The sequence below is a fragment of the Pezoporus wallicus genome, unplaced genomic scaffold (assembly GCF_028554395.1).
Source record: "Pezoporus wallicus isolate ANWC-B61680 ecotype Strahan unplaced genomic scaffold, APGP_CSIRO_Pwel_v1 contig_6155, whole genome shotgun sequence".
Lineage (NCBI taxonomy): Eukaryota > Metazoa > Chordata > Aves > Psittaciformes > Psittacidae > Pezoporus > Pezoporus wallicus.
Genome location: NW_026637610.1, coordinates 2,841,416 through 2,864,956, shown reverse-complemented (window position 1 = coordinate 2,864,956; position 23,541 = coordinate 2,841,416). Strand labels below are relative to the sequence as shown.

Here is a 23,541-nt window from a genome sequence, read left to right as displayed (position 1 = left end):
TGGCTATTTATTACCATCAGTGAAAAGGGTTCTATCCAAATTTTTGGTTTGGCCTCAGACACTGAAACCTCAAAACTGTTTCCCCTCAACAGAAAGACTAATTTTGTTCTTTTAGGTGGAAATTCTAGTTCAACTTGCTTCTCAAGCAGCCACAATGTTTACTCAGCTAAAGATACAAGTATGAAAATATCTTTCAGATGTTAAGTCAACTCTGGTAAAATGGCTGAATTCCATATTTAAAAGATCTACAGTATCACTCTACCTGGATGAGTTTCTATTGACAATTCCAAAGATTTTCAGAAGTCCTGCGCAAGTAAAAATCTTCCCTAACTGCACACACTATTTCACATCAGTTTAAATTAGTTTCTTGCTACAGCCTTCAAAACATTACTACTTAAATAAGCATCTACATTCAAAACCAGTTTTCAGTTAACCTACCAAAGTCAGTAACATTACAAAACAGACAAAAGAACAATATTTGGGGATTCTCTGGATTAAAATACTGTTTTGTATCTTTGAAGTTCAAATGAGGGTTCTGAGAGAAATTCTGTCTATCTAGGCAGTTACCTGCTACAATAAGATAATTTTTACTTTGACTATACTCAACAGGAAAAGGCCATCATCACCTAATAACCTTTCATCTCATCAAAGAACATGAAGAAAGTATGTCTTCATAAATATAAGCAGTATATGAAATAACTCACCTAAACCAACTGAACTAAACCAAATGTAAAACATATTTTCAAGAAGTCAACCAGATGCTTCTAATGCAATGTATGCATTAGAAATCACAAGTCACAGGCCAGAGCAGCTTTATCACTGATACTCGCCTAACGTTAAAGAATCCAGAAGCTGGCACAAGAGCTTCCCTGACAGTGTACATATGGCAAGTGATACACACATAACAGTACACACAAGATTTATTAAAAGTACAAGCAGATCTTGTTTTTATTAATAACACAGGAGAGATGTGACCAATACGTTGTACTTTAATCCAAAAGCTAAGATATTGAAGGCCCCATTCGTATGGACAAGACATTGCTGGTCACCTCGTTCTCCCCAGCCTCACACATATACACTGAGGGTAGAATTACAAACATTTAAAGAGCGGTAGCGTATCACTTCACGAGGCACCTTCCCATCCTTATCCTGGGTGGGAACAGCTTAAAAGTTCCAGCAGGGCAATATACCTCCAAGAACTCTGTGGAGTATTTTTAGAGGCTCAAACAAAATGCATCTTGTGTCCTTTCAGTTCACAGAGTAGCCCTGAACTAGAATGATTTAGATAGGACAAACTGAGAATTAAGGACTAAGTTTCATAAAGAGATTTCTTGAAGAAAAGTCCATGAAAGACAGGTCTTTGCCCAGACCATTGTTTCACAAATGCCCATACATACAAAATAATGTGGAACCTGGAAGAGACCAAGAGCAGTGTCTGTGTTCAGAAAACTAAAAAAGAAAATGTATGACATCTACAAATCAGCCACATGGAAAAGGTCAAGTGCCTCTCTGTGAGAATCTAAAGCTTGTCATTGATTCCAAAGAACAAGTCACTGTGTCACTGCCACTGTTCGGCATCCAGCACGTACGCTGAGGATCAGCATCAAACAGTTTTGTAAAAGAAATGTCAAAGAAACCATATCCTAAGTGCCAAACCCCAAACTTACTGAAGTAAAGCAAATCTGTGTAACAACACTTTCTGAGAGCACAGTCCCACCAGGAAAATGCTTTTCTTGGGATGAAAATCCTTTTTTAACAGAACATCACAAAAAACCTTTATCCTCAGATAAAGATCTTCCGTTTCTCACGTCTCTGTCATGTCAGCTGTTCAGCAATGATCTTCCACAATTCCTGTAGAAGTGGAAAAAATACATGCAGGTATTTTCTCAGGTCAGTAGATTCAACATGCCCACTTGAAGACAAGTTTTAAGACACGCCTTCCATCTGTAGATAGTATCCATCTGTGGATGGATACCAAGTCCATGTGTATTATTCTAGAACAACCACCAAATTATCTTTGAGACAGAGCATCAGAATTGATTTTTTCACTCTTGTACCAAGATTTTTTAGAATAAAAGATTAGTATTGAACTAAATGATTTGTTTTAAAATAATTTCATTGTTCTGCGTGACCTTCTGCAGTATTCTGATTGATTATCTTGCTCTTTTGCTTAGCCTGTGTTGACAAACGCTTTTGATAATGCTAGTAGAAATACAACTGAAAAAATACTCAATGTAGTGAGGAATCACAGTCTCACAAATGCACTTCTTATTCGCTCACACCCCCTGCTTTCTCAATCTGTTGGACAACAAAGATGAAAAACAGACTATTTGAATAAATTAAGTGAAATAAATTACCATACACTTTGCTATACCAGTCATTAATCAGACTATCACATAGTCTTCACCATGACATCTTGAATTGTGGCAATATACTTCATGCTAAATAAACTTAGGCATTTTAAATATGCATATATTTCAAAGACCAGCAGCCTTCTGCAAAAAGGCTAGGGAATGAGCTTACACATTTAGGTATAATCCAGGTTACATTTATATACTTGTAAAACTTGCTTTTAAGTTTTGCATGCATGTTTTATGCCTGAAGGTATCAGCATTAAGTAAAATAAATCTGTCTCATGAAATAACTGTGGCCCCCATAATCTTACTACATATGCAAGCTGCAGAAGACGGACCAATAGTATACTGACTACAGAACATCGTTTCTTGTAAGAGATGTGCAGTCTAGTAAAAGACTTGCAAATTCTTTAAACAGATCTGTTAGACTGTATTGTTCTAGAAATTAGCAAGTTTTAGCTAGCCTGCCCTAAGAGCAGACAACTGGAAAAAAAATAAAGAGAACCCTATGTGCTTGGGAGGTAATTAGATAACTACAAATATTGTATCTGTCATGTTTCTGAACAGAAGCTGACAGCTCATCAACTTCACAGATATTAGAACATTATTTCCTGAACTCTGAACTGGAAAAGGAATTACTAAAACTGTGAAATGAAAGCTCTTCTACAAGCAAAGAAATGAGAAGAGATATTGGTCCCATTTTCTAGTCAATGGTGAAATTGTTTTAAAAAGTAATGGAGACTGTTTCTTAACCTGTGAGGAAGTTACTGCAATCTAAGCCACTGTGCTGCTGGTGATAGAAAAGGGAGTGTTATGTCAATCCACTATAATTATGTAAGCACAAACCAGAATAATTTTAAAACAACAAAAAGCTAACTTGAAATAAATGGAAAGGTAATGTTTATTCACCTGTTCTTACTTCATGTTAAGTAAATACATGAAAACTAACTTGAGATGGTTAGCCCAACACATCACCGTATTTTAACGAATGTCACTTACCAACTGCTCCATTCGTTCATAAACAAGAAACTGGCAGAAATCAAGCTTAACGGGCTCCACAACATATTTAATTTTTCTGTCTTGGAGGCTCTCCAAATCATTTAGAGTATTTCTAAAATGACTGTAGGCTTCACATGTAACATCCATATGTCTTAAAGTGAAGTTCAGCCTGGCAAGAGAATATTTGATTTAAGATGTCTCTCCTATACTGGCATCTTAAGTAGCTAAGTAACTTCAAGTAATGGAAAATGTGGGTCTTCTCCGTGTAATTAACTAACTTTGATAGCCCAAAAAAGTAACTCCCCTGCTATTCCTGAAAAGCAGGCAAGACTTGGGTTAGCATCAATATGCAGTAACTCTTGGATGAATTTTTCCATTGATTTTAAGGCACCCTGCCACAAGAGAATCATTAGCTTGGCTTCCTGGACAAACACTTGGCAACAAGTCTTATGAATAGATGTTGCTTACTTATCTCGAGAGATTTAAGCGAGCCTTTTTACATGTTAGTTTATGAATGGATTGCAAGACATGACTACTTAAAAACATTCAACAATTCCTTGAAAGAAAACATAAGAGAAATTGTTACAAAGGTACTCAAGCTGGGAAACATACACCCTAATTCTAAGCCCCTTCATTCCACTCTGTGACCTCAAAAATAGATAGCAAATGTTGTCAGGCATTACAGAAACACCAGTAATGCCACCGATTTATCCTTGTTTGCTCAGAGGTTGTCACATACAAGACAAAGGTAGGGCAACAAAAGCTGAACTCTTGTGGAAGTCAAATTCTGAACTGCTAAAAATCAAGCATGTATAAACCCAAATACCTGTCCTGAGCATATACTGCTGCCTGTAGTCATCTAATATAGTGAAAATCAGAAGTTGACCTTCAATCAAATCAGATGTCTCTTCCAAATAAAGCACAAAAAGTTTTCAGTGCTTTTTATTTTAAGTTCTCCATGATACTTACCTCTTTTCTAAAGCTAGGTAAACCGTGCAAGAATTTCTCAAGTTGTGTGTGATTCTATACAGCGTTCTGAACAAGGCATCTGTCAGGTCATCATCATAGAACACTGCAAAAAAAAATTAAGAGCATAAAATATGTTTAAGTGTATTATTTACTTAAGTCTCAGGTATGAAAAAACAACAAGCCTTTTGTGGTTTAAGCCCAGCTGGTAACTCAGAACCATGCAGACACTTGCTCACTCCCTGCCATTCTTCCTCCCCCTGCTCCCAGACGGATGGGGAGGAGAATCGAAAGAATGTAACTCCCATGGGTTGAGATAAGAACAGTCCAGTAACTAAGGAATAACACAAAACCACTACTGCTACCACCAATAATAATAATGATAAGGGAAATAACAAGGGGAGAGAATACAACCGCTCACCACCCGCCAACCAATACCCAGCCCAACCGAGCAGTGATCTAGCCCTTCTGGGTAACTCCCCAAGTTTATACACTGGGCATGTCATGCTGTGGTATGGAATGCCCCTTTGGTTAGTGTGGGTCAGGTGTCCTGTCTCTGCTTCCTCCTAGCTTCCCGTGCCCCTCCTCACTGGCAAAGCATAAGACTGAAAAGTCCTTGATCGGGGTAAACATTACTTAGCAACAACTAAAACACTGGTGTAAGGAGTATTGTTCTCAGACTAAAGTTGAAAATGCAGCACTGCACTGGCTACTACAAAGGAGAAAAATGACTATTACAGCTGCACCCAGGACAAAGCCTTAGTTCGATTATTCTGATGAAACAAGTCACTATTTTAACTAAATCCAAAAGCAAATTTTTAATGTGTACAACTGATCTTCTAATAGTATCCACGGCTACTACTTATGTCAGACTTTCTTTAAGATTTCTCTCATCAATGGGAATCACTTTTGTCAGACAGCTTACTAAACGTTAAGATTTCTCTGAGCCTGGAAACACTGCAAAGCTAAAAAACCCAGGATATCACAATGTATAGGGCCTTGTTTCTTACAACAAGGGCAGTAACTAATATACCACTATAACCTTATCTCCTTGGAAAGCAATCGTGCAACACCTTTCAATATCATAACTAAAACCAGTGCTCCTTTATTTATATACGATAACAACAATGGTTTTCCTATAGAGATAAGCTAGCCTGCCATTTTTCAGTCTCTCCATTCAGCAACAAAAACAGCAGAAAAAAAAAGACAGAGATATTCAAAGGCACAGACTCTGTGGGCAAGTGCAGCACTGGAAACACTTTTTCACATTACAGACTATATTAGTCTAACCACCTATTTATCAGAGGCTATCTGATGCAAGACAAAGGTAGCATGACAAAACTCTTCATCACTTGCTTGTGCTTATGTTGAGTAATTTATTTAGTCACAAATAATTACCATAGCAATGGAAAGCAAAAGCTAATAGTTTTCAACATCTCTTCTATTTCCAATTCAGAATGTAAATACAACTGTTTAAAAAAAAATAAATACAGGCAGGAACACTTAAGGCAACTCTTTGACAAATTAGGTAAGCATCTGACCTACTGGATTTAAAAGCAAACTAGGTATGTTTAAGTTGTTACTCATAATGCTCAAGTGTTTTGACTTAAAAGCCTGCAGATTATATTATCCTACCATCAGCTGCTATTATCACAGTACAGTGGTCATGCAGATCAGCAATCTCTTCTTCAGACCAGCTGTAAGGAGCTTCACGATCTGTAACAAAGAATATAGCTTTGGTGTGCATGACTAAACATCTAAAATGATTGACAGCTGGAAAACCAAAACTTCTTAACTCCTATGATCATCTGCTACTCCATGAATGGTGCATGCCACTGAAGGTAAATCAGACCCTCCTTCTATTCACTCTTTGAACTTCCCTGCAGTCCTTTGCTTTCTCTGCAAGGCTAACTGGCAAGAGCAGGTCTTTTTTCACATTAGAATTTACAACCAATTACTACCCTGTAGAGAGATCACAGATTTAACTAGATTAAAATAAATACTCCCTTAAATAAAAGAACAAATGTATCTGTGTAAGTCTTGATTAAGCTTCCTACTTCATCATGCTTTTTAAAATTTAGACTTTGTAAAATATAGACACTTTCTCTGAAAGCCAAAAAAACCTCAAACCTTTTCAACTGACAGTATCAAATATTTTCATTAACCAGAATTTGAGGTCCAAGAGAGGCTTTTGAATGTCTAAAGGATGTTTCCACTTGCTTAAACAGTTGTTCTATTTTTTAAAAGCATTATATCAAATCCAACTGATGATATAAAAATCTACAAAGTAGGCTTCATGTAACCTAGTGCTACAATTTTGTGTTGTCCTTGTGATCACTAGAAAGACAGTTTTAATAATCTGATTTATTATCATTAATTGCACTTTACATTTTACTTGTCAGTTGCCTTTATTTTGGTAAAACTAGCAGAATACATTCCCTTGGATAATATTTTATATATAACACATTCACCACTTCATTTGAATGAATATTTATATATTTTCAAGTCATACCCTCCGTGCCACCTTTTACAGTTCTGTATTCATACAGTAACAAGCCACAAAATACCATCACACGAAAATCTGGATTACTGAACTCAAGTCCATGTCATCATGCCTGGATTCCATTATCCCGTAATAAAATAGACACCTTGTTTGCACCTCTGGATTTTGACCTAAGTAGAGATCAGCCACCACTTGTCTATTCTCAACCTACCAGTAAACCCTTCCTTACTCATTCACATAGCAATGATGCACCCAAAGACAACTGTGTACTTTCAACTACTTTCCAGGAACATATGTGCTGGAGGACTTCATAAATGGAATAATCTTTTCTTGATGGCTCTAAGGGAAAAAAAAAAACAAACAACCCTATCTGAAAGGACCCATTAGAGCCACCTACCAGTGCAGAATTCATCTTTCAGCCAGTCCAGTTCTTTCACTTTAACTTCCCCTCCTGAGGATGAAGAAAGATCACATAAGTCACAAATGGCATTCAGACAGTACCTAGGCAGAGTCAAAACCTCTACTGAAACAAGAGAGAAAGATTTATTATGAGACAAGTAAAGTTGAACAACAAATAATTTACTGTACAAAACCAGTTACCCACTCATACCAGAATAGAATGAACTTAAGGGTCAGAAAGACAACCTATGTTCTGTTTTACATGTCTCATCTGCAAAGTACTTGTCCTTTCCAGAGCTTGACTTCTGTCATTTACACTGTTTATGTGACCCTTGACCCCTGGATATCCATGATCCTCCCAAGTACCTCAGTGAAATTCACACACTGACTGTGTAGGAACTGGAGCTGGACTTCAATAATGACCAGAGAAAGAGTAGGTATTTTGCTTTTCTCAAAAGGAAGCTGTTCCATTATGAACTACATACAGATATTTTGCATCTTCCTTTTTAAATGAGTCACTGTGCTGTTTAATCCCAAAGTAGTTCATACACAGGCAACTGCACAAGCACTGACTGCATAGCACTTACTTCCTGGCTCCATCAGGTGTTTGTTTAATGTAACATTTTGCTCACACATGGCCAGAAGATCTTCACCAACATCTGAAAAAAAGTGATAATAGTAAAAAAAAAAAAAAAAAAGAATATTTTGCATGGGCTGTGCATGCCCCTGACCCTTCAGACTAATACTTTTGTAAGTTTTTCTCTAGCTGACTAGATTAAGGAAAGTTCAGAGCAACTCTATCCACTGACCATTGCTTCACTAGTATACTTCTTGCTTCTAGCTTTCAGTACTACCTCTGAGCCACTCCTGAAGAAAGAATTTAAATCCCTATATTGCCTGTTTTAACCTAGGCACACTACTTGAGTTCACAGCAATGTATCTTGCTTTTAAACTCTTGCACTTGATAGTAGTACTGCTTTTTCAACCTATTGGGAAAGTTCTTGTTATAAACAACACAACCTTATATATATTAATAAAAAAATACTAACTAAAACTGAACAGATGAGGATGGGAATGTCAAGATGAAAGCACTGCTTCATGAATTTTCACAAAAATATTTAACTGAAACTGCCTTACCTGTGCAATAAACTCTCTTGGCAACTGTTCCCATAATAATGCTTGTAATTCCAGTGCCACCTCCAAGCTCTAACACTGAGCAACACCTGAACGTGTCCCGTTTAAACAGAATGTAATCAGCAAGAAGAAAGGCTGCACGCCAGACCTGTGGATAAGAGAAGCAGTGAAAACTGAGTAAATTGTGAAGCACAATTCATGAACAACAAGATACTACAAGGCAGGATACATACTTGTTTACCAACGTCTTCTAAGGGAGTTGCCATAGTATGTTCTATGAAAATGAAAGTAGAGCAGAAATAATTACCTTAAAGTGTTGTTCAAATCAAGTTCCATAGTAGCAAATTTGAAAATCAAGTCGTGCTTCCCCTTCAAATACAGAACTATACACTCTTCATTCTATATAGTAATGCTAGACAATGCCCAAACCCCGACTCTAACTAAGCAGCATGAGTTTTCCATAGTATACTGTTGCCCAAATCACTTCTGGACAAAAATGGTAAATTTAAAAAATATTTAAAATATCACAGTATTAAGTTTGGTTTATTATCTCCTGTCACTTCATACCTGCTGCTCCAGTTCTAAAGAAAACCTATTTTCCTTTTGTTTTATGCTAATATATTTATTCCATTTCTCCTTGACTGTAAGCCTATTTACCTATTTTAACAACATCACTGCGAGTGCATTCTTCTTCATCTTCAAAAGCATCTTCTTTCCCTTTCATCAGAATGACAGGATATACTCTATCCCTCAAAAGATCCTCTGCTTCTAAATCAGAGGCACTTTGAGGTCTTCTGACTACTTCCAAGTCTCCGTCCTTATCTAGCAGAGCTTCTACTCCTTCACCATTTATAAATTCTCTTTCCTTTTTTAGATTATTCTTATCCTTGTCACACAGTTCATCTCCACTCTGGTACTGGAGTTCTCTTTCTGTTGTAGCTTCTCTCACATGTTTCTCAGATGACAAATCTTCTATGTTCCACAGGAGTTTGAAATACGACAGGAATACTGTAAAAACACAGGAGGGAAAAAAGAAGTTAAACATCAGGTAAGAACAGAATCTATGTGCAACTTCAACGTGTTAAATTTTGTTGCCTTTGACATATCAAAAATCTAGACTATAAAAAATTATACAGATAATTTGAAATAAAGTTTACTTTGCTACAAAGAAATATTTCAGTTATTTAGTTCTGACAGTAGAAATAGTGAAGCACTTTCACAGTCTACTGGCTGACTTAGCATCTACATAGTCACAATGCGCACTTTCATCTGATTTAATAACATTTTAACAATTGTCAGAAAGGACAGTTTCCTCCATCTTCCAACAGATTTTCTTTTGAGACAAGTTCAAACCAAGTTGAAAGAATTAACACAAGTTAGAATTTGTTTCTTTTGGTTCAGTTGTAATTCTTATCCTATCAGAAACACACACGTTCTAGTGAAAAAAGCAAGTAACTTTTTTTATTTTTTTTTTTTACTAAGTTTAGGATTTCAAGCAACTTCAAGCCTTGAAATTGGCTTACTGTGAGTATGAGGGGGCAGAAATAAGATCACAGGAGACAGCATGCCAAAGCCAGGCATGTGTTTTTGGGGGGAGTCTTGAAACTTAATCTTTGAGATAAAAGTAGTAAGGCCACTGTTGTCTATAAACCAATTCACTACAAACATTTTGCAACCATTATCCAGTGACATGAACATCTACTAAAACTTCTAAGTTATCCACAATGGATCTTGCAATTTTAAATATAGGAATCTGTATTGTTTGGATACAACAGATGAGGAAGACATCTGTCCTAACATCTCCAGTGGATGTCAGCTCTACAGCAGTGCTTACGCACTATGCTTACACAATGTGCTTGACTAAATGGGCCAGTCATGGAACACAGATCATGGAATTTGATTCAACTGTGGTATAAAAATCAGTGTTTGTAAGCATCTTAGGCTGGATACTATTATTCCAAAATCACACAGAATGTGTTGAGACTTGAGAAAAAGATAGCCAAGAATATGACTAGTGAAAAAGGCAGCAGGATTCTAAGAAGAATATAATAGAATTATGCTCATTCACATCAAAAGGGAAGAGAGAAAGTGATTGCCACGATTGCTTTCAACAATTTCACTATTTATGGAGTTCTATTCCAGTTTCTTTACAAAGCTGGTCTACAACTGAGAGTTGTTCTTCTCTAGAGAGACCACTGTCAGCTAGATCGAATAAAATCTTCACTACTTATCATAGCATAAGAAATTTTTTAAGTCATCTACTGTTTGCATGACAAGAAGATTAAACTGACTTTTATTTAACAAATTAGAGGATGCCATCAATGAATGAAATGCTTTTCTTTTCCAAGTCCATTCTGACCCTCTGCATGTTCTGTGGTATTTCAAAAGGTTTAAGTAAAACTGACCCAAAGCAGCAGTGCCTAAATCCCCACGAGGTTCCCTAAAAACCAGTAAAGTGACAGAAGTAGATTGCCATCATAAGTGTTAAGAGTAAAGGCTGTCATACTACAACTGAATCCTTGTCTTAATAAAGGAATTTCCCAGACCATTTCATTCTATTGAAAGGTTCTTTGCATCAAGCAAAATCACAGCAAACAAATGTCGAAGAGCATGAAGCCATGCCACAGCATTCATTCCCTGGTTTTGACCTGATCAGGGTCAGAATTATTATCCACTTGTCAAACCTACTTTTATCATTTTTTACATTGTCATATAGTAGAGCAGCTGCAAAAGTTATTATTTTTATGTCACAACTGAGTTTGAAAAAAACAACACTTCTGTCACAGCAGGAGCACTGCTTTTTTACAGAACATTTTACCAGCAGCTTCAAGGCCAGCTTTCTTGACAACTTTATAGAAACCTACAAGTGGGCAATCAGTCAGATGAATTTGCCAGTTCAGTTCCACTACAGCCTTGACTCTTCACATTGTTGTCAGTTAAAACCATTGCTATTCTGAGCTTTCTTGTTGCCTTTTTTTTTTTTTTAACAAAAAAACAAAACAAAGCCCAAACAAATCTGTTAGGTTCCTCTGGAATAGTTTGTAAAACATCACATAAAGATTTTATTAAAATTCATAAATTAAGTTCAAAATAAAAATTATCAGTAATTAAGTTATGCTATTTAAAACATGACTTCTCACTTTTTATTTGTACACAAGAAACATGCCAACTTTTTAAAAGAAATCCCACAGTGCTATATTGAGATTATAGCTAAATAAATAAATAAGTAAATAAAATTAAACCTGCAAGCAAGTTAATTTGGTTACTTCTTCTCAGAAAGTAATCTACAATTTCTTTTTTTAAGATGGGTTGTCTACAAATTCTACATTAATAGCTTTCATTTCTGTAGTTACTTTAATGAGGAGAACCCAGCTAGACCTCTCCCTGAAGACTGTGTAGGAAGTAATTCTGCTTCTAACTGGAATAAAACATGTAATGATTAATACCAGCTATTCAAAAGAGAATTCAGACATTACAAAGATATGAACAGACTTCAGATACATCTCCATACGTCTAAACATACATTACCTGGTTGTCCCACTGCATTCAATCGTACCATGAGATGTCTTTTATTTGGACAGTGTAAGTGAACATCAGAAAGTACAGTGTCACTTTTAAATGTGGGGCTATCCATCTCCTCTGTTACATCCAGCATGATGTGCTGGTGAGAGGCACATCTACAGTACCCAAAGTCCCCTGTGAAGTGGTGACACGAAGTGATTCGATACTCTTCTGTTATCAGGCATCAAGTAAGTTTTGCTCAGCAACATGACCTCATGACGGTTTCTGAAAAAGACCTCAGGGATGATGTGATCATGCAAGCTCCACCATGCTCCAGTAACACAGCAAGTTGGGCATCAGGATATTCAACCTAAAACCAAACACAGCTTTTAGTAACATCCTGATACTGAACACTGCTCCAGCAATATTTTAGAAGATAAAAATCAGATTACACTGTCCAATAAAGTTGCAATGCTCCAATGCTATTACAATGGTCCAAAGGATCACCAGACACCTAATTGCTAGTAATTCCGTGGCAGAGACTGCCTGTTTTAGGAAGAGCTACTTATTAGCTTATCTTAAAAATAACCCCCTTGAAAAAAACAGATGTTACCATGAATGCACAGACTTACAGTGCTAAGTCAAAGGTCTTCAAAGGAACATAAGACCTGCATGTTCAACTTCACCATTTTAAGGGATTTTGTCCTTCATAGAAGTCTCCGAATTTCCCCAGAAATGGACAAAAGTACCGAACACACTACCACAGATTTATCATAGATCCCTCAAGGAACTAACCTGTGGTGAAAGGAGTCTTTTCCTGCACAAAATTCAGGTCATTTTATATGTCTCCACTAATTGGGCACTTAATGTCTCCCATCTTTGACACTCTTTATTCTTCCAGAAAACAACAAAAAGGAATCATCCTCATTACCCAATATTCAAGGCTGAATTGTCTCCTTCTCCTCAGGCACAAACAAATGAATTACCTCTTATGAACAAAGAATAAAGAGGACATTTATTTCCTTATGCTCTAAAAACTTGGCATTTTGTGAAGGGTACTTTAAACGCTGATGAACCATTGATCTGAAAACAGAATCTGTCTTTCAAAACTGTGATGACAAGCTTAGGTCACACACAGAAATCATCAAGCATTATACGAATGATTTAGCTAAAGTCATTCAGGCCTCCCAGCTATGAGCACCCCTAATATTCCTTATGTAAAAATCATTGATGCCGTGTCCTTTGTTGGCATTAGTATCTTCGAAAACTCAGCTAATTTTCTATTATCTGCTTGTGCTTGAGCAAGATTGTATAAACAGGCATAAATAGGCTTAAAATGCTTCAAGTTACACAGACTGCCTCCGTAACTTCAGTAAGGAAGTTAGTACTAACTTTTGTAACACCTAACCCAGCCCCCAAAGCTGCCCTTTGCCAGCGGAAACCTGTGCACGAGACACATCCGAGCCTGATGCAGAGCAACGCGGCAGCGTCTCACCACCCGCTGTGCCGCACGGCACTGGCTCCTGCTCCCCCGGGCGGCAGGCCGCAACCTCTGGCCCCTCCCGGCCGTGCCGCGGGGCGGAGGAGCGGCTCCCGCGGGAAGGGGGCCGGCTGCGGAACGAGCGGCTCCCCCCAGCCGGCACCGAGGAGGACCCCGCCTCTCTCGCCCGCAGCCGCACCTGCCGCCTCAGGCCGCCTCCCGCCGCCATTGCAGAGGCGACGGCTCCTTCCGGCGCGCGGCTGACGCGAGGCTCGGAGGAAGGAGGGGCGGCCGCCGCGGCCTGTGGGCTCTGCGGAGGGTGCCGGGCGCTGTCCTGTGCAGCCAGGCTCGGGGCGCCTCCCGCGGAAGCCACCGCAGGTCCCGGGCCGCACGCCTGGGGCTGGTAGCCGCGCTGTGCTGAGCCGCCGCTCGATTGCCCGTTCCACAGCAGCCGTCCCACGGGCTCTCTTGCATGTACGAGTCACCCCGCACTAACCCCTACGAAGAAGGCACCTCGGGAGTCGGTAAACGGGGACATCAGCAGCCACGTTTAGTGTTGCCACTAAGGCCTTCACAGCAGTTACCTAAAGCTTGAACCCACGTTTCCTGCCCCCGTTCTTGTATTACTTGGTTTCAGCGTTACTTACTCTCTCTCCATCTATGCGCAATTCCATGCCAAACCTCCGAACAGCTTAAAATCAAACCCCCAAATATCTTTATGCAGACCGGCGGGCACTTCTTCCTTAGCCCAAACAACGCCAGAGGTTTACTACCACTATTAGAGTAGATGAAGCAATAGCAGTATCTGCTTGCCCATCTGAGAAACAGGGATTTTGGCTGCTCAGTTCCGCAGTTCTGTGCAAAATCACAGACACAAACTCCATCTGTATTCTAGTTCATCCTCTGCAAGTCCGCAAGGGCTGCTGAAGTTGTTAATACCTTTCACCAGAAGGATCCAGTTCAAAAGCGGCATTTACAAGCTAATGAGTTGTTATACAATACTAATGTCAATTGCTACAGATGATCCTTGTATTTTCTTGAGTGAATGCTTGTGGAGAAGGAAGAATTAAAGAATTAACTTTGAGGAAAAAAAACCCACTTGGAATGTAATGCATTGTCTGTATTTCTAGATGCCGGTTTCTCATCATCTGCATCCTTCTATAAAGGCTAAGAATTATGAACAGAATGAAGTAATCTTTCCCTATTTTTACAGTCTGGCATGTTGAGTGGTAATGAAGTGGAAAACACAGTGAACCATTCAGATCTCTCATTGGAGTTTCTGTGGGGAGTGTTGTTGGATGAACATCTGATAAAAATGCTTTGGAGATTTGTTTCCCTTTTATCTGGCTCCTGTGCAAGAGCAGAATATTATTTTATTTCCCCTGGTGATATGCTGCCACATAAATTATTACTGCACTCTCTCTGCTGGCTTATTCCCCATTGCTATAAAGTGCTAACAATATTCAGACAAAGCAGATTATATTTGTCACAAAATCTTACCAGTTTGTAGCAAGATGATTACTGGTATGTAGGTTTAAGTATTACTAGAGGGGTAGCTAGAAAGCCAGGTGTGTCACGACACTGCACAGGATCTTCTCATCACAAAGGTGCATTATATGAGAAATGAGGTTGCTATCATTTCTTTTCTAAAAAATGCAGCTACCTTGTTTCACATACATATAATCATGAGGCAAAGCAAAACTATCTTGTGGCTGCAGAAGGTCTCAATGGAGCCAGTGTGGCTGCAGGCATTATAACATGGGTGATAAGAGTTGCTCAGCGTCAACGTAGCCCAAGAGATGCAGTTTCTGTGATGCACGCAAGAGGGCTTCGGCAGAAAATTCCTGAGATCTACCTCTTTTTAAAAGACTTTAGGATGCACCTCAGTTACATTTCCTATGTTCCTCACAGCCATGTGAGGAATCGGCTTACAGAAAGTATCTAAGAGTATCCCTTAGTCCCATCACACCAAGAATTAGGGGACTTAAAGAAATGGTTGTTCCCCTTGTGATTTTTGCCTAATCCTGTCGTGGCCCAATGGACATTGCTAGGATAATTCCTTAGAGTGCCTTCAAAATGCCAGCACTGCTGCAGGAGGCTCAGAGAAGAAAAGTATACGGACAATCCTGAAAAATAGGTATCTCGGGGAAAATCTGTTTCCTGAGGAACTGATAAGAGAATGGAGCTGATTCTAAGCAGACAGGAATAACCAGGTGCATTAATACACCACTACATATTTGATCTTGTACTGTGCAATAGCATATTCCTGACAGCTCATGATATCATTCCAGTACTGTCTCTTTGCTTGTCTTCTTTTCTTTCATAGTATGTCTACCAGACAGAAGCACATTCTGTGTTTCGATTAGGTCAGGAAAACCAACAAAATAAAACAACAAAACAAGCTGAAGGCTGTCAGGAAGAAAAAAACTATCAGCCCTCATCATTCCAATCCTACTGTACTGGGACTGTTGAAAGGAGATGTGCTGAACTAGTTGTCATTTCATCTTGTTTGCTGGTATGCTGGCATGCACAGTACTTGGGGCGAGTTCCTTAAGCCATCAAGCAACAGGGAGAAATGTCAGGCAACAACTGAATAAAAGGACTACTGGTCTAAATGATGGATGATGAAGATGGATGAAGAATTTTGCTTTGCTCTTGAAGCATGTATGACACATCAGTGTTGGTCACCAGGTTGAAAATTCCTAAATAACTGCTTGAAGTGGAAAAGTACACGAGAAGAATAGCTGAAAAATGATTAAAAAGGGCAACTGCAGCTGTCAGCTTTTTTGCCTCCACATTTCCTGAATATCCATTTCTCCTTCCCAGGGGAAGCTAGTAATCATACTGCCTCACCAGCAAGAAAACTGAATTACAAAACACATTAGCAGCACAGAGCTAAAATCCACAGTGATTTCTTTTTCATTAACTATTTTGTGGTTGTTTATCAGATACATTCACACTTTTTACTACAGCATTTTACTCCCTGGGCTTATTCAGAAACATAATTTGCATGCCTTTGACATCACCCCATCATGACTTCTCATGTCCAACACAAGCTGATTTGCACAGGATTTTTTCTGAGACACACATGTATGTAATGTCTCAGGTGATTCTCAGAACAATGTCAACCCAGTGACTGTGATTGTAAGCACCAAAAATACCTCTCTTTAGTCAGGGGAAAAGGAGCAAAATTCAGGTAAATGAAAAGCCTTCCTTCACTCCCAAGCACATCAAATCCACAAAATACAAAAGCCATACTGATTCTTTAGCAGCAATCATCAATTGTCTTTTGAATTGGTGTCTCTATGCTAGATTACAGTGAGGAACAGCAGAAAAGTATTATTATATTTATGTGCTCCATACCAAATGCTCTATTAGCAAAAGACTTTAACGTTAATCAATACTTCAGAAATAAGAGAAAGCTCCATCCATCCATTCTACTCATCACTATTACTTTTTCAAGCATGTCAGCCTAAGGAGGCAGTGAATCAGCCTTAGGAATTTCTCAGCCTTAGACCTGTACTGTATGAAAAAGAGGAAGGCAAAGACTTTAATTTACCTCACATACCAGACAGCTTTACAGAGGCTTAACTGTTTGTTTTAAATGATTAATTGGTCCAGTTTCATCCACTGAGTGAGTCCTAAGGAGTCTGTGTTAGGGATAAACTAGGCCTATTCAAGACAGAGTAATAATTGCATAGTACAGCAGTTTCTTATGGGCGGTTCACATCATCATCAGAGGTCATTTAATTTCAATGCAGTTTCTCATTAGACCTGCCCTTCTGCCATCCTGTACTTTTCACCTCCCTCTCATTGCATCTCCTCTGTATTTTCTTGCCCGTACCATGGCAGACATCCTCTTTTGAGCTAGGTGGGCTAGCCAAAAAATGCTACTGCTTCTGTTACTTAATACAGACCTGTGTCGTGTCTACTGGTATTAGGACTGTTAAGTGTCCTGTAATTCCCTTGAAACAAAGTCATACAAACGAGGTCACCTTTATCATCTGCTTCAAGTGAGCAGTATTTCACTTATGCTGTAACAAATCATAGCTGTGCAATGGAAATGAGACACTTTTATTAAACTAAGCACTTCAGCATCAAACTGACCTTGATGCTATGAAAAGTTTTTGTATCACAAAATTTTGTATCACCTCATTCATTTTTTCTCTGATCTGTTCCCGAGGCAGTCTTTAACATAACCTTTGTTCATGGTTTGGGGATTCAGATCAGGCTATTCTCTATGACTCCTACAATTCTCTTCCATATACTGAGCACTTGGGGCCTTATTATCTTAAAAAAAAAAAAAGCCTGGATAAATAATGTCTCAATAATGACCCTGAAGGTAGGTTTCATTATTGCTACATGTCTATTTTTCCCTGCTACATTATGCACCACTAGATCTGTGGAAGAAGCAGGAAAATGCAGCCTCTTGGAAAACAAATGGGTGCGCTCAGCTGGGAATCACATAGGCTGGACAATGTCAACGGAAAAACACATGTAGGGAACTTCCTGCCTTGGTATGGATGGAGAACAGAGCCTGACTGGCTGTCAGAGCTGATCAGGAGGCTCACATAGGGACCTGGAAGAGCCTGTGCCAGAGGCCACTTCCAGACTGCACGGTGAGGCAAAAGGAAAAGAACCACCCTCTGAAAGTCTTAGACGACAAGATGAAAAATAAAAAAAAAAAAAAAAGTCCCATATTTTAACAGTATTCATTTATTTTAAAAGCTGTGTGCTCCTTTTTTCTTTTCTTTTTTTTTTTTCTTGATAGGTTCTAGAGACCAAAGTTAATGCATCCTGCAAGGCAGGGTGCTGAGACACTAAGGGGGAACTTCTCTCAAACTTTTTTTTTCCAGATACTTCTTCAGAAGTCAAAAATTGATTAGTCCTTCCCTGTTTTTTCTGCACTGCCTTTCTCTTGTGCCCTCTTTTCCCTAGTCTTCCTGATCAGTGTTTGTTCCTTTCAGCCTGTCACTTTCAGTGTTTGAGGTTATCTGCATCTATTCTGCCTGCTCAATACACTCTTATTAACTATACATCTTTTTCTGCTTGACACACAACATAAATACTTGCTTGACGAAGATTAAGTAACACAAACTTTCTTTTTGTTTTGTGTTTCCTACAGCAACTTCCAGTAAATCAAATTATGCTTCTCAGAATTTTTTGCAGTTCTATGTATGTAGCCAAGTCAGAATTCAAACAAGGCTCTGTAAATCCATTTCCAGAGTGTGCAGCTTTCAAGAGAAGAGAAACGAGACCAGCTGTTGCTTTTTCATTTCAATGCCAATTTCTTTTTTGCCTGGCATCTTTCTTGTGTATCTGAGGGATGTGAGGCTAAGGCAGCATTTTGGGATATGTTTAAATACAGTACTTGAGCTGGGATGCCCCATGGTAAAACACAGTACCATTGTCACTGGGGATTGCCATGTGGGTGACTTGGAGGCCTTATTACTGAGAAAAGTGACACCTGATCTTTGGGTGTTGTAAAGTGATGGAGATCAAACTCAGAACAAATGTTAGGAAACCTTATATTCAGTACAATGATGAGATAATTTTCAGATGTCATTAGGTAGGATTAGAAGTAGAGTGTGTAATCCAGAAGCTTTTCTTTCACATACTTGAGCTAATGCTTTGTATGTTCAAGAGCACTGGATTATCTGTATTGCACACTTTACAGCTACTGGCTCCATTCAAAGAAAAGCTAGATTAAAAAATAATGTTTTTTTTTTATTCTGTCTTTAGACAAGAACTCTCAAAAGGTTGAGATGTGACTAATCTCTTTAATGAGTGTTTTGTACTGCCTTTCAAGCAGAAACGTATTTGGAAAATCTTACCTACAAGGCTTATCTGAACCAGCCTCTTGAGATCTTTCTTCAGTCTAGTTTTTGTTCACAGCAGGACCAAGTACAAACATGGATAATCAAAGCTTTCCCACGCTCTGTGTTCTCACGTAGTGAAAGCAGTAAAACTTGGGACTTGCAGTTCACCCCAGTCTTAAGAAGAAACCCTCCGAAGACAATAAAATACTAAGTTTTGGTACGTGTAGTCAAAGCAACTGCTGAGACCCTAAGGGGCACACCATAAATCAGTAACAGTCCTAATGATCCAATATGGTGTGTACAGGACTTACTGGCATATTTTTCTTTTTTTTTTTTTTTTACCAAAACACAATCCTGTATTGTGTGCAGCAATAGTAACTTATTACACACCATAGTTTTGCCAGATACACCTAAAGCCCAAAGTGGCTTTGCCAGAGCTTTGCTATATCCAATGTATATGCCATAGTAACATCAAGAGGATTTTTAATTTGGGAAACCACTGTGATGTAAACTAACATGGCTTAATTTTGAAGAAGATTTTGAGCTGCACTCTGAGGCAGCTTTTGATCAGTGACTGCAGGTGGCCTACAGTAACCATTTGTATTGCTTTTGTGGCTCCTGTAGGAAGGTTTGATACAACTGCATAGGAAGTTTGTTTCTGACAGTATGATAGTAGATTTTGTTTAAAGAGTAGTATTTTTCAATATAACTGCAACTTCTTTTAGTGGCATGACCATGAATAGAGCATTACAGGAGCTGTAGCTCCAGCAGATTCATACAAGACAAACTTACATTCTGTTTTTTCAGTTGAACACTTGCACAAAGTATTTACTAGTGCTCCTGTATGTATCAGCACTTGCTGATGGTTACAAAACTTGCAGAAAATCCTCATGTAGTGGGGTCTATTTCTAATGGGACAAGCAGCTACATCACAAAGCATTTAACTTCCTAGCACTTTCCCTCTCTGTACATGGTTCAGCATTAGAACCTCAACTTTGTAAAGATAAGGACATACCTGATTTGTGCTATTCAAAAATACTGCTTTGAATACTTCACAAATGGTCATTGCCTTTCCTGCATGAGAAAGACAGATAATTATATTCATTTTCCCACAGCACATTCTAGCAATATTTTATAAATATAAAGCAATATATAAAGCAATGACTTCATAAAAACGAGCCTTCTTAGGTGTCCTTGCCATTGTCCTTCATGAGTGACCTTGGAGAGAAGCCACTCTCCTATCACTGTGGAACTAAACCTGGGACTAAACCATTTACACTTACTGTAATGAAAAATGTTCTAGACAATCCAAATGAAACCCGAACACTAACCATGCATTCTTTATTATACATGCAGGCATCACTGTAGAGGTATTATTATTCTACATACATTTATAAATGGGTGGTTCTGTGCATGTGTATGTAGAATATGCTTCCTGGTAAATGGTAAGTGAAATGGTAGATGCTACTACAATTTTTTCTGTTGCTGTAATTTGCTAGAATAAAATTGCTAGAATTTGTTGCCATAAGTTCACAGAATATAATGTAGCCAACTGGCTCAAAAGGGGATGTCCCTCCTACTATAACCTCAACAACTAGATCTTCACCAAAGCAATTTACAACAAGTCTTATATAAAAAAACAGCTGGCTGTGATAATCTATGCTGGCTACTTCAGGCACGTCCCTCCTCTAATTCCCCTCTTAATTCAACATGGCATGTCTAGACTCCATGGGTTTCTTTGGCAGATCAGGCAATACTGAATAAGAGTCAGGACATGGTGATACATGCCCTGTATTCCCTTGTCAGAGATAAATTGTGACTAGTCAGTCCTCCTTAGAATTCTCTGCAGCTGTGGGTGTTCAAGAAAACGAGTATGTAAAACTGCATGATGAAAAGATTGAATCTGAGAAGTAATGGTCAAACCTCAGATCAACCAGCCAAAAGGCAGTAATTTCAAAAATCATAATATTGTACATTGTGTTTCAGCTTTTCTCTTTTGAACCACAGATGAAGCTCTTGTGGTAATCTTTTAATAGTTTAAAAGAATAGTGAAGTTCAGAATCCAATGAGCTTTACTGGAATGCTGAGTGGCAAACTGGGTTTCTGTTTAATTCTTCAGTCAATGAAGAAAAAGAACAGGAGAAAAACTGTGGTATTTCCGGGAAAAGATTGTGAATGACATCAGGTGTGTTGATTTATAGTACTTATTTCTGTGTCAGCAATTAATTACAGTCATTGGTGCACATTTATGATGACTGGCTTTTACTTTCCTGTGGTTGTATGGGTAAACATTGTGGGAATGCCTCGTGTCCTCATTTTAAATACAATTTACTTTTAGTAACTCAGTCACCTCTTTCACAAATACACAGAGCAGGGGAAATGAAATAAAATAAACATTGGGGAATACTGAGGAATTCATCTTGTGAGAAGAGTCTTTTTTAAAAGAAAGGTTTTGATGAATGTCTTAAAAAGGATAAGTGCTTACTCAGCTTACATGGACAGTTTATGTAGGTTGAAAAGATAAATTCCTATGAGAGGAATTGCTCTTATAAATCCAGACAGAAGTTAAGAAGAGAGAGAAGGTGGACATTTTGCTGGTAGCAAGTGTGTTAATCAATTAATGACATGCTGTTTCCTACTCTGAGAACTGATATTCAGTAAACCATTTAGAATGATTGACCACAAAGTGCCAAATCACTTTCTCTGGCTTTCACTCACTCCTTTCCAGTATTAACACAATTAGTGTAGTACTTCCACAGCAGTTCTACCTCAAGGATCTCAACTGGACTAATCTGGTACTTAATGTACATAACTCGTATGTAACTGGGCTGTGGCCTCTGCTGCAGTACAGTACAGGTTGAGGACAACTCAGAAGGAACTGTACTACCCAGCAGGAGTCCCAGGAAGCCACGCTCGTGATTCCATAGTGCGATGCACTTTGAAGCCTTCAGCACCCATGTCAAACTTGCAAAGAGAAAGGATAGTGTAGAAGTTACTTACACAAGTTCTACTGTGTTCAAGCTGTAAGACTGCTAATTTTGCTGCATCACACTCTGTGGACTAATAATTCACTGCAATTTTGGGAGCATTTTCTGAATTACCTCTGGTATTCTGAGCAGCAGATTGATGTTAGCAGATCTGACCAACACCTAAGGTGTCTATGCAAAGTGAATTACTCCTTTTTAACAAAGTTAAGTCTAAATTAAAACTTTGAATCTTTTATGCTGAAAATTCTAGTTAACCATCAGAGTCTTGTGCTCTTTTTAGAGACCTCAGTAAACTGGAAATTAAATCTCTGGAAAAGCTGATCTGTAATACTGACTTTTTCCTTTCATTACAAACCTTTCCTAACAAATACATGTCCTGGGTTCAGCAGTAGCAGTCATTTTTCTCCTTCTTGGTAGCTGGTGCAGTGCTGTGCTTTGACTTTCGGCCTGGGAACAGAGCTGATAGCGATGTTTTGGTTTGGCCAAGGACTTTGTGAGCCTCATGCTCTGCCAGGGAGGAGGGGAAGCCGGGAGGAAGCAGAGACAGGACACCTGACCCAAACTGACCAAAGAGGTATTCCATACCACAGCACGTCATGCCCAGCATGTAACTGAGAGTTACCTGGAAGGGCTAGGACGGCAGGGTTGGAGGAGGTATTGGTGGGTGCTTGGTCTGGTGGGGTGGGGCGAATTATCGGTCGGCTGGTGGTGAGGTGTTGTATTCTCTTCCCTTGTTATTTCCTTTATCATTATTATTATTGGTGGTAGCAGCAGTGATTTGTGTTATACCTTAGTTAGTAAACTGTTCTTATCTCAACCTGTGGGAGTTGCATTCTTTTTGATTCTTCTCTCCATCCCTCCGGGAGTAGGGGGAAGGAAAGAAGGGGGGGGAGTGAGTGAACGAGTTGCCTGACTGGGTTTATTCAATAAACATAATCTTTATGACAATGCATAAAGATGTTTTGATGAACTCTACTTTTTTAGTTTTATGACTTCGTATAAATACATTTTTCCTCAGCATGAGTGCCTAAATAGATTATGCTCATGTGGAAATTAAACCTGCATGTAGCATTGATTTATTCTTGACGAAAACTTTACTATCATCACAGTCTCGTCACAAAAGGAACAGGTGTTAGCAGGCTCTAACTTTTGTTTACTGTAAAGTTAGTCTAGACAGATTCTATAAGGACCTTCCTACATCTTGATGGCTAAATCAAATTATTTAATAGTATTTAATAATAAAAATAAACACACTTGCAGAGTTTGCAGGCCCCAAGATTAGGACAAGAGCTCTCCAGGTGTCCTGGGTTCAGCAGTAGCAGTCATGCTTCTCCTTTGTGGCAGCTGGTGCAGTGCTGTGTTTTGACTTCCAGCCTGGGAACAGTGCTGGTGATACTGA

At 38.7% G+C, this 23,541-nt stretch overlaps 1 protein-coding gene across 2 annotated transcripts; it reads right to left on the bottom strand.

The window, feature by feature from the left end:
* Positions 1–919: 919 nt before the first annotated feature.
* METTL22 (methyltransferase 22, Kin17 lysine) lies at positions 920–12,142 on the bottom strand. Of its 2 annotated transcripts, XM_057406642.1 has the most exons (10): positions 11,884–12,142; positions 9,013–9,363; positions 8,589–8,629; positions 8,359–8,503; positions 7,809–7,880; positions 7,220–7,273; positions 5,955–6,035; positions 4,323–4,425; positions 3,354–3,522; positions 920–1,851 (listed from the first exon to the last, which is right to left on the bottom strand). In XM_057406642.1, the coding sequence occupies exons 1-10, from the start codon at positions 12,008–12,010 to the stop codon at positions 1,816–1,818; spliced, it is 1,179 nt and encodes a 392-aa protein (XP_057262625.1). In that variant the 5' UTR covers positions 12,011–12,142; the 3' UTR covers positions 920–1,815. The 2 variants fall into 2 exon arrangements, with proteins under 2 accessions (XP_057262625.1, XP_057262626.1); XM_057406643.1 differs by lacking the exon at positions 3,354–3,522.
* Between the last annotated feature and the right edge of the window lie 11,399 nt (positions 12,143–23,541).

Excerpts from the sequence above, each read along its gene's own strand:
- METTL22 (XM_057406642.1), bottom strand. The coding sequence starts at position 12,010 with ATGCTGGATGTAACAGAGGAGATGGATAGCCCCACATTTAAAAGTGAC. Across the intron at positions 7,274-7,808 it reads ACACCTGATGGAGCCAGGAA|GAGGGGAAGTTAAAGTGAAA; the intron begins GTAAGTGCTATG and ends CTTCATCCTCAG. Across the intron at positions 6,036-7,219 it reads GAAAGATGAATTCTGCACTG|ATCGTGAAGCTCCTTACAGC; the intron begins GTAGGTGGCTCT and ends TCTTTGTTACAG.